We start from the raw sequence: 11,571 nt of genomic DNA on the forward strand, positions 1-11,571 counted from the left end.
AAATGCAAATAATGAGAACATGACAGATTCAAAAGCTTCAAAATAATAATTTCTCAAGGATCCCAACTTTTAGAATGCAAAAAGTTACAAAAAGTACCTAAGTAATACAAAGCTTCTAAAAGAGGAATAAAATATCCAACACAGTTTTAAAACTTCTCAGATCCATTCCAAACTATGAAATTATTGGGACTAATTTAAACTGTTGTTTTTATACTTACAGTGTTTGATTCATATTTCTGATAGTATACTGATTTAAATATAGATCTCTTTCATTAGATCGTAAGCTTTTTGAGGTCAAGTGGTAGATCTTATCCATCTTTACAAGCCTAATGCCTGAGAATATGTCCTCAACTCTTGTTTAATAAATGAATAGACAAAGAGTTCTTAGAAGAGGTGCTGTCCAAGAAACCTTTAGTTTTCCTAGATAAAGAATAAGACTATGAGACCAGTGCTTGGTCTATTTTCAGTTAACCCCAACTGAACAAAGAATTTTCAGAAGTAATAACAAATTGAAATGACAAAACAGAACTGTCTTTATATCATATTAGCTGCTGTGGATTGAATACTGTCCTGCCAAAAGACAAGATCAGTCCTATACCCTGTTACCTGTAAACATGACTTTATTTCAAAGTAAGGTTCCCAGATAACCTTAGGAAGCATCACTATGAACAAAGCTAGTGGAGGTGATGGAATTCTAGCTGAGCTGTCTCAAATCCTAAAGGATGATGCTGTGAAAGTGCTGCACCCAATATGCCAGCAAATTTGGAAAACTCAGCAGTGGCCACAGGACTGGAAAAGGTCAGTTTTCATTCCAATCCCAAAGAAAGGCAAAGCCAAAGAATGCTCAAACTACCGCACAATTGCACTCATCTCACACGCTAACAAAGTAATGCTCAAAATCCTCCAAGCCAGGCTTCAACAGTACGTGAACCATGAACTTCCAGATGTAAGCTGGATTTAGAAAAGGCAGAGGAACCAGAGATCAAATTGCCAACATCCACTGGATCATCGAAAAAGCAAGAGATAAATATCTGTTTCTACTTTATTGACTACGCCAAAGCCTTTGACTCTGTGGATCACAACAAACTGTGGAAAATTCTGAAAGAGATGGGAATATCAGACCACCTGACCTGCCTCCTGAGAAATCTGTATTCAGGTCAGGAAGCAACAGTTAGAACTGGTCATGGAACAATACACTGGTTCCAAATAGGAAAAGGAGTACCTCAAGGCTGTATATTGTCACCCTGCTTATTTAACTTCTATGCAGAGTACACCATGAGAAATGCTGGAGTAGATGAAGCACAAGCTGGAATCAAGATTGCCAGGAGAAATATCAATAACCTCAGATATGCAGATGACACCACCCTTATTGCAGAAAGCGAAGAAAAACTTAAGAGCCTCTTGATGAAAGTGAAAGAGGAGAGTGAAAAAGTTGGCTTAAAGCTAAACATTCAGAAAACTAAGATCATGGCATCTGGTCCCATCACTTCATGGCAAATAGATGGGAAACAGTGGAAACAGTTGCAGACTTTATTTTTTGGGGCTCCAAAATCACTGCAGATGGTGACTGCAGCCATAAAATTAAAAGATGCTTACTCCTTGGAAGGAACGTTATCACCAACCTAGAAAGCATATTAAAAAGCAGAGACATTACTTTGCCAACAAAAGTCCATGTAGTCAAAGCTATGGTTTTTCCAGTGGTCATGTATGGATGTGAGAGGTGGACTATAAAGAAAACTGAGCACCAAATAATTGATGCTTTTGAACTGTGGTATTGGAGAAGACTCTTGAGAGTCCCTTGGACTGCAAGGAGATCCAACCAGTTCATCCTAAAGGAAATCAGTCCTGAATATTCGCTGGAAGGACTGATGTTGAAGCTGAAATTCCAATAGTATGGCCACCTGATGCAAAGAACTGACTCATCTGAAAAATCCCTGATACTGGGAAAGATTGAAGGCAAGACGAGAAGGGGATGAGAGAGGATGAGACGGTTGGATGGCACCACTGACCCAATGGACATGAGTTTGAGTGAACTCCGGGAGTTGGTGATGGACAGGGAAGCCTGGCGTGCTACAGTCCATGGGGTTGCAAAGAGTCAAACACAACTGAGCAACTGAACTGAACTGAGAGAGAAACGAAATCAAGTAAAGATCAGGGCGAACCCTAATTCAATGACTGGAACCCTTATCCTATGAGAATTTGGACACAGAACCAGATGCATAGGTAGACCACCATATGACAGCAGAGACAGAGACACGAGAGCTGTATCTGCACACTCAGGGATACCACCAAATGCCCAGGACTGCCAGTAGCAATGAGAAACTAAGAAGGCAAGGAAGCATCATTCCCAAGAGGCATCAGAGGAAAAATGGCCCTGCTCATAACTTGACTTCATACATAAACCTCCAGAATTGGGACCCAATAAATTTCTGTTAAGCCATCCATTCTGTGGTAATTTATTCAGGCAGCCCTAGAAAACTAATACATTAGCTACGGTACAAAAAACCAATATGGCACTACAAAAATATCCCTGGGATTAATGTAAACCTCTTCTTTGTTAAGGAAAAGCATTATTTCCTTTCTCCTTGAAATATGAGGAACTATGCATCAAAACAAGGGGCAAGTAATATTCTTTACAAGTAATAATTTTAAATTACCCTCTTGCTAAGCCATATGAGTAATGCACTTAACAGAAAAAAGGAAAACATAGGTTCTAACTAACACCGAACTCCCACCACAAGCAAAACATTGAATACTTGTAAAACTTACCTCTGCACTCTTCAGAGATTTCAAAAGATTATTCACTGTTTCTGGAAATGCACTGCCTAACATTCTCCCCATTTTTTCATAAAATGCTCCAACACAAGCCACTGCAGCCCTGTAAGAAGTGACATTTTCATCAGTCACTGTTCAGATTAATAATTTTGTCATTTTTTTAATTTTCAGAAATCAACTTGTATTTGTGCAGGATATTTTTGTCCACAAATTTTAAACTTTCAATAACACCTTGTTGATCACTGACTAGCATAAAAAAATCTATAAATAATAAATGCTGGAGAGGATATAAGGAAAAGGGAACCTTCCTACATTGGTGAGAATGTAAACTGGTATAGCCACTATGAAAAACAGCACTGATATGGAGGTTCCTCAAAAAACTGAAAATATCGCCACCATATGATTCAGTAATCCCATTTCTGGGCATATATTCACAAAAAACAAAAACTCTTTTCAAAAATACACATGCACCCACCCCAATGTTCATAGCAGCACAACAGCCAAAACATGGAAACAACCCAATGACCATCAACAGATGGCACAATGGCAACAGAACAGATGACAGCTTAAGAAGATGTGGTGTATATATACACAATTGAATATTACTTAGCCATAAAAAAGAATGAAATACTGCCATTTACAGCAACATGGATGGACCCAGAGAATATCATAGCAAGTAAAATAAGCCAGTCTGAGAAAAACAAGTAGTATTTGATATCACTTATTTGTGGGATCTAAAAGATAATACAAATGAATCTACATACAAAACAAAAAGAGACTCAGAGATATAGAAAACAAACTTATGTTTACTGAAGGGGACAAGGAGGGCAGGGATAAATTAGAGGAGTATGGGATTAGCAGATACAAACTACTATACATAAAATAGATAAGCAATAAGGATTTACTGTTCAACAAAGGAAACTATATTCAATATCTTATAATAACCTATAATGGAAGATAATCTAAAATATATATATATAAAACTGAATCACTTTGCTATACACCTGAAACTAACAGAATATTGTAAACCAAGTATATTTCAATTAAAAATATTTTAGAAAAAAATGCCTTTATTCTTTATAATTGTTAACAAATACTATGGTTAAACTGTATTCTTGTCAGAAAAGTAAGAGAATAAACATATTCATATAATAAATCATACCCGTCCTCTGGAAAGAAACCCAAGCTTTCCTTTTGTTGTTGTTATTTAGTTGCTAAGTCCTGTCTGACTGTTTTGCAACCCCATGGACTGTAGCCTGCCAGGCTCCTCTGTCCAAGGGATTTCCCAGGCAAGAATACTGAAGTAGGTTGCCATATCCTTCTCCAGGGGATCTTCCCAACCCAGGGATCCAACCTGCGTCTCCTGCATTGCAGGCGAATCTGCATGTATCCTTTGGAGTCTGGCAAATCTGTGTCTAAATCCTAGGACCTGCCATACAAAAGCTATGTGTCCTGAACAAATTACTCTGAGGCTGAGAGTGATTAAATAAATTTAGTTTACTATCCTACAAGCAACAAACAATAGAATCAGAGACTCGATCTTCACCTCTTTGACTCCAAATTTCATGCTTTTTCAATACTCTATAGGCTGAAAACAAAGTTAAAAATGTCTGTCATTTGCCAGCATATATTACAGACTTTCTAAATATAATCCATGAATCCACTGGAAATACATATGAGTAATAAGTAACATGCAATAAATTCTGCTTTATCAGAACTATAAAATCATGTGTGGATTTGCTAAGTAATGGAGAAATGAATCACAAAACTATGAACATACCTCCCAACTCCAGAATAAACTGGAAAGCACTTTTAAGATCCATATCCATCCCAAAAAACACAAAATTTAGCCACAGCATACCTATGTAGTTGAAAACAGACCTAAACACCAGTGTCCAAGTTCACAATAGTTTCACCATTTCCTCTGTAAGCTGTTATACTGGTCCTGGCTCCTTAAATGTTGGTGTTGTGAAGGTGTATCCTTGGCACCTTCTCCTCTCAAAACAGTAATACACTCTTCCTAGGTAACTTTATCCAGACCGCAGGTTCAGCCTACTCCCAAATCTCCATTCTCTCTCTACTCACCAAAACAACATTCTCAGCTCAGGTCTCTGAAACCCAGACCAGGATTTCCAACTGCCTGCTATACACTGTCACGTGGACTCAAACTCAGCACATCCAGAACTGGATTCATCATCTTCTCCTGAACTTATCCCCTCCACTATTCTGTACTGGAAATAAGGTATAAATAAGCCAGCTCTGTTTCCAGTTATGTTTCCTTTGTCCAGAAAACAGGTTGGGAAACAGTCTGCAGGCCAAATCTGGCCCATCATGCAGCCTTTCACCTGTTGCTGTAAATAGTTTTATTGGTATACAGCTGTACTCATTTATTTACACACTGACTATGGCAGAGTTGAGTGGCTGCAACAAAGATATTCAACAAACTCAAACCATTTACTACCTGGCCCTTTCCACAATACTTGCTGGTCCCTAACCCATCACATCCATCTTCTCCTTTTCCCATCTTAACCCCTTACTTGACTCATTTCCATATGGCCTTCCTTGATGGTTCTTCTTTGCTGATGCCTTTTTGAGAAGCCTTCACTGACACTGCTCTTCCCTTACACCACAGCGAAGTTTATTCAGGTGTTATTTTCCCTCCCAGAGCACTCCTCATTGTACTATAACTGCTGGCTTTCTTAATGGACTCTTTCACAAGGTGCATCCCTAAGGCCATTATCCTCAAGACTTCCTCTGAAAATATCTGCCCTAGATCCAAACCACAAGTATGTGCTTGGAGTGGGGTTAAGTCCTTAACTTGCTGCTGCTACTGCTGCTGCGTCGCTTCAGTCGTGTCTGACTCTGTGCGACCCCATAGACGGCAGCCCACCAGGCTCCCCCCTCCCTGGGATTCTCCACGCAAGAACACTGGAGTGGGTTGCCATTTCCTTCTCCAATGCATGAAAGTGAAAAGTGAAAGTGAAGTCGCTCAGTTGTGTCCAACTCTAGCAACCCCATGGACTGGAGCCTACCAGGCTCCTCCGTCCATGTGATTTTCCAGGCGAGAGTACTGGAGTGGGGTGCCATTGCCTTCTCCAAAGTCCTTAACTTAGAAGTCAATAAAGTGAAACTGAAAGTTGCTCACAGACTGCAGCCTGCCAGGCTCCTCTGTCCATGGAATTCTCCATGCAAGAATACTGGGGCGGGTAGCCAGCCCTTCCCTTCTCCAGGGGACCCTCCTGACCCAGGAATTGAACCCAGGTCTCCCTCATTGCAGGCGGATTCTTTACTGTCATGAGGGAAGCCCAAGAATACTGGAGTGGGTAGTCTATCCCTTCTCCAGTGGATCCTCCCAACCCAGGAATTGAACCAGGGTCTCCTGCATTCCCTAGTGGTTCAGTTGGTAAAGAATCTGCCTGCAGTGTAGGAGACCCGAGTTCGATCCCTGGGTTGGGACAATCCCTTGGAGAAGGAAATGGCAACCCACTCCAGTACTCTTGCCTGGAGAATTCCATGGACAGAGGAGCAGGACAGGCTGCAGTCCATGGAAATGCAAAAAGTCAGATACAATTTTGTAACTAACTCACTTTTTCACTCCTGCATTGCAGGTAGATTCTTTATCAGCTGAGCTCCCAGGGAATCGGCCTCTGTCTCAGGTACTCAACTCTGCCATTTTGGCATGAAAACAGCTATTAAATGAAGGAGCATGTCCTTATTCTAATAAAACTTTATTTACAAAATAGGTGGCAAGCTGGATTTGACCTGGGGGCTATAGTTTGCCTGTTCCTGCATCAATCTCATCACCTAGAAAATCTTTTCTTTGCATCCCAGCCAAGAATATTATCTCCTTCAAAATTATCAGAAACCCCTGTACAAATTGCTGACATCAAACCAATTCTCTGTATTTTGCTACAAGTCCCAGGGACAATGGAGCATATGTTGAAACAGAACTCCTTCCCCAGACCTACTTAGAGCTTTTACTATCAACAGTATGCCCCAGGCTCCATCTACCTGGGAATCTTTACGATCAGCAGCCCTTCATTAAGATAATGTGTAAGTATTAGTCGCTCAGTCATGTCTGACTCTTTTGCGACCCTATTACAGCCCACCAGGTTCCTCTATCCATAGAATTCTCCGGGCAACAATACTGGAGTGGGTTGCCATTCCCTTATTGAGATAAATTACTCTGGGAAAAAAACAAGTTTCAAGGGTTAATTTCAAAGTGAGTACTTACAATTTTGTTGGTAAGTAGGCTGCAGTGTCATCTTTATTTCTGATAATGTCATTGCATTTATCAAGTGTTTGAAAAACAGTGAAAGTATCCCCAATGCTATAAAGGGCTGCAAGGTTTTTAGCTAACAATTTTCGTGTAGGTGGTCCAGGTGAACTACTTATTAATCCAGTTAATTGTTCAACAAGTTTTTTCTGTTTTTCCTTTACATCAGTCTGTTAAAAAAAAAAAAAAAAGTCAGTTTTTTTCTTATACATAATTTTATCTTTTAGTCAAAAAGGTTGTTCTGTTCAAATTTAAAGGAGATTATTCTCCTTCATTCTTCTCCAATTCCATAAAGTTAGCTATCAGTAAAAGTGACTACTCTATATCCAAAAAGTTTCCACATTGCCTTATTAAAAAATATAACAATCAAAGGATGTAAAATTTGAGTGTATGGACAATTAATGTCTTAGAACTCAGCTAGGGTCCCCTGTAAAGCAAAGCAGGTAGCTCACAAAGCTATATAGCTCAGTAAAGGAAACCAAAAGAAACTCTGAAGAGCCCTAGGCAACAGAAAAAATATTCAGATTTACTCATAATCAATGCTGAGAATTCATCCATTCATTAAAGGAATATTTATTTGCACGTACATGCCATGCACTATTCCAGGCACTGGGAGGCATGAGTGACCATAATAGACAAAGCCTCTGCAGTCAAGAAGTTTACATTCTAGTGGGGAGAGTGTTTACAAATAAACATGAACAGTGTAAGTTCTTACTGTTTTATAGAGACTAGTAAGAAAAAGGCAACCTGAAGAGAAATCAAGATGTGAGTTATACAGATATCTGGGAGAAGAACATTCCTGGCAGGAAACAAATGCAAAGGCCTTGCTCAGCATGCTTGAGGACAGAGAAGTCAGTGTGGCTAGAGCAGAATAAGACAGAGGAAGCAACAGGAAATGAAGTCAGAATGGTAGAAGGGACCAGGTCATGCAGTGCCTCAGACACCACTGCAAGAACTCTATTTTATTCTGAGAGTTTGAAGCAGAAGAGGAACATGATTAAATGTTCTAACAGGCTCGTTTTGACTACTGAGCTGAGGATACTCTACAAACGTACATGGTTAGAGGCATGGTGAACACTTAAAAAGTCGTGGCAAAAATTCAATGAGAAATGAGGGCAGTAGCAATGGAAATAATGAAAAATAATTGAATTCTGGACATATATAGGGGATAGAACCAATATGAATTGCTGAGAAACATGATATGAAGTTTGAGAAAAAAAGGGAAGTGAAGAATGACTCTAAAGGTTTATGATTTGAGCAACCAGAAGGATGAAATGGTCATTTCCTGATAGAAAGTACTGGCGAAAGGACAGGTTTGGAGGGTTAAATCAAGAATTTGGTTTTAACTTTTGAGATGCCATTTAGATATCCAAGAGGTAGAAGTGGAGCAGGTAGTTAGATATCTGAGAATCATTACTATGTAGATGGTAGTAAAAGTCATGACATTCGATGGTGTCACTGAAGGAGTAAGATGTATTTAAAAAACAAACAACTGTGCCCAGGACTGAGAAACAGCCAGCAAAAGAGGAGGAGTAACTAGGGAAGTTGGATGAGAACTAAAAGCAAATAGTTTCTTAGGAACCACAAATAGGAAAAGCTTCACACCAACAGTGCATCAACAGTATTGTTAACAATTTATTTTTTAATGTGAGTGAAGGGAGCACAGATGTTCATATTATTATGCTTCACAATTTGGATAACTTTTTACATACTCCTTTTATTTTTCAATTTCACAACAAAATAAAAATTTTTTTAAGTATTTCAAGATAGAGGATCAGCTAGGTGAAAAGCTGCTGATGGGTCCATTAAGACAGAATACTGACCATTGGTTTGGGCAAAACAAGATCTATTTCAGTGAAATGGAGGCAACACGTACTCAGATGGAGTGAGTTTAAGAGAAAATAGGAACTTTCAGTTAAAGACTGTAATGAATCCATGTGTTAATTCGGTCTCTACAGAAACTAAAATATACTCCAGGGCAATCAAAGAAATAAATAAGTAACTAAAAAGCACAAGTACATAAGGGCAAAGAAAACAAAGAATGAGCTATACTCAATAGGAAAGCTACAAGATCCCCAACTTCCAACACAGAACCCCCTAAAAGCTCATATATGTTGTGGCTTTTGTTTTGAGGCATCAAAGTTCTCATGGAGGAGAGAGTAAAGTTGCACCTAGAAGTGAAGGGAATGACTGAGAGTCTATTTAAGAAGCTCTAAGACTCTCATATCTCTCTCCTTCATTCTGGACTTTGCAAGCTCAGGCACAATTGTGGGCTGGGAAAACTACACTGACAACAGGGGGACTAAGTAAACGTTAACATACTTAATGTTGAAGTCCCCAGCCTTCTCCACAAAATCCTAGAATCTACGCAGCTAGTCATATACCTTAGGACACTTTAAAGTAAAAAAGGCAAAAAAAAAAAAAGTAAAAAAGGCTCTTATGGGGAATGACTAGCCAAGAGAAACCTATAAAGAGTTCCTCAAAGAACGACAAAGCAGTTAACAAACATCACTCTGCCCGGCAAACTTTTACTACTCCCTCTTAAATTTTATTTTTAAAATTTATTTATTTTTAAATTGAAGGATAATTGCTTTACAGAATTTTGTTTGTTTTCTGTCAAACCTCAACATGAATCAGCTATGAAGTGAAGTGAAGTCGCTCAGTCGTGTCCGACTCTTTGCGACCCCATGGACTGTAGCCTATCAGGTTCCTCCGTCCATGGGATTTTCCAGGCAAGAGTGCTGGAGTGGATTGCCACTTCCTTCTCCAGGGGATCTTCCCAACCCAGGAGTCGAACCTGGGTCTCCCACATTGCAGGCAGACACTTTACCGTCTGAGCCACCAGGAAGATCCTGGTGAATCAGCTATAGGTATACATATATCCCCTTCCCTCTTACATTTGAGCAGATGGTAAAAGATCATCAGATGTTTGATTTCCTAATTTTAAACACAGCATCTAATTTTAAAAACGGAAAGTAAAACACACAAATATTGAAAAGTAATTTGGATGAAAAGACTGTGAAGGAAGGAAAAAAAAAGGCTAACTCTTCAGACAGACAAGTGAAGATAACTGAAACTGCTACATAGCACTAAGGGACCACTTGATGTTGGAGATAATGAATTTACAGTGATAGCAGTCACATAATCTTCTTTTTCTCCACTCACATTTAGATGTCCAGGAAGAAATATGAAGCCTCTACCCAAGCAATAAGCTAGATTTAAATGAGGTTTCAGTTTTGCCACAGAATAGAAAAAGGACAGACAAGAAATTTTTACTACCGTGTAATATTCTCAAGTGACCCACAACCTCCAAAACATAATGTGCCTTCTTACAAAGCATGTACACATAATATTCTTTACATATGTTAACTAGATAAAAAGCAATACCATACCTTGTTGGCAGCAACCAAGACTTTATCAAGAAATCGCAACCATTCAAAGATAAAAACTGGTCTCTTTGCTTCAGTGATTTGAGCCAAAGCTTCTTCATTGAGCAATAAACTGTGGGCTAACTCCATGACTGAAGTTTTAAATTCACACCTTAAATAAACAATTTTAAAATTCTTGTAAGGACTTGTTCATGTTAAAAGTCAAGCTTCATGAATATAATCACTAAGAAAAGAAATACAAGGCTTTACTTCTCATCTGTCTTGGAGGACACGTACATAACTTCGAAGCAAAACCTGAGAAACTGATTTTAAAGGATAAGGGTGCAAACAAAAACAAATGAAAGTCATGCTTGTTGAGGAAGAATGGATAATGGGGTCAAAGGAAAATTAAAATAAACAGTGCAAAAAAGACATAGTTCCAGAAGAAAAACAGATGTCCTTTACCCATTTCATAAACGGAAAACCGAAACACCAATATCAAACATCAGCCGAGCATGACAACCCACCCTCCTTTTTTCTCTCCTTCTGCTCGATGCACAGCACCCTCCCGCTGCTGCACCTGCCCCAGGAGAACTTCAAGGCGTCCCAGCAGAAAGATGCCACCTTGGAAGTCTCTGAGAGTCTTCCTTGGGGGGATGAGGTGGCGGCGGGAGGCCAGATACGCGCGGCCGAAGCTTCAGCTGCAACGCCGGGGGTGGTGGGGGGTGGGGTGGGGGCAGGAACGCAGCTGGCAGAGGACGCGCGCGCAGCTGGTCCGGGTAAACCCGACTACTGTGAGAACTGAAGCGCTGCGCTGGGACGGGGGGAAATGCAGGAGGCGCCGCAGGCCTGGGCGCCGGTCACCCGGGCTGTCAACCCTGGAGTCGGCGGCTGAAAAGTGAAAGTGTTCATTACGAACTGGAATTCCGTCCCCAGCCCTCTGACAACGTGGTGGCGGGAGCTTTGGGGAAGGGGATGTGTCAACGCCCAGGCTCTAGCTGCAGACTCGGCGGCCTCACCTCCTATTTCTGGCAGGGGCGCCTCAGCAGAGCTCCAGGGCCTGAAGCAGCCGCCGAGGGACCCGGATGCCCCGCCTCCCACACTCCCGCCGGCAGGAAGCGCAGGGAGAGCGCGTGCGCGGAAGGCTGAGCC

The 11,571-nt window shown here is 40.4% G+C and overlaps 1 protein-coding gene across 3 annotated transcripts in view; it reads right to left on the reverse strand.

The window, feature by feature from the left end:
• Positions 1–11,518, reverse strand: part of HEATR5B (HEAT repeat containing 5B) — a 102,496-nt gene extending 90,978 nt beyond the window's left edge. For 2 of the 3 annotated variants that reach the window (XM_027555007.1, XM_027555005.1), the window contains exons 1-4: positions 11,439–11,518; positions 10,444–10,591; positions 7,010–7,221; positions 2,770–2,878 (exon numbers count right to left, since the gene is read on the reverse strand). In XM_027555007.1, the coding sequence (XP_027410808.1) occupies positions 2,770–2,878; positions 7,010–7,221; positions 10,444–10,569 (447 nt within the window). In that variant the 5' untranslated portion in view covers positions 10,570–10,591; positions 11,439–11,518. Of the gene's footprint in view, positions 1–2,769; positions 2,879–7,009; positions 7,222–10,443; positions 10,592–10,946; positions 11,124–11,438 lie in introns of those variants that run through there. The other variant, XM_027555006.1, reaches the window with a different exon arrangement.
• Positions 11,519–11,571: the final 53 nt, after the last annotated feature.

Source organism: Bos indicus x Bos taurus, chromosome 11, assembly GCF_003369695.1.
Source record: "Bos indicus x Bos taurus breed Angus x Brahman F1 hybrid chromosome 11, Bos_hybrid_MaternalHap_v2.0, whole genome shotgun sequence".
In the NCBI taxonomy this organism is placed as follows: Eukaryota; Metazoa; Chordata; class Mammalia; order Artiodactyla; family Bovidae; genus Bos; species Bos indicus x Bos taurus.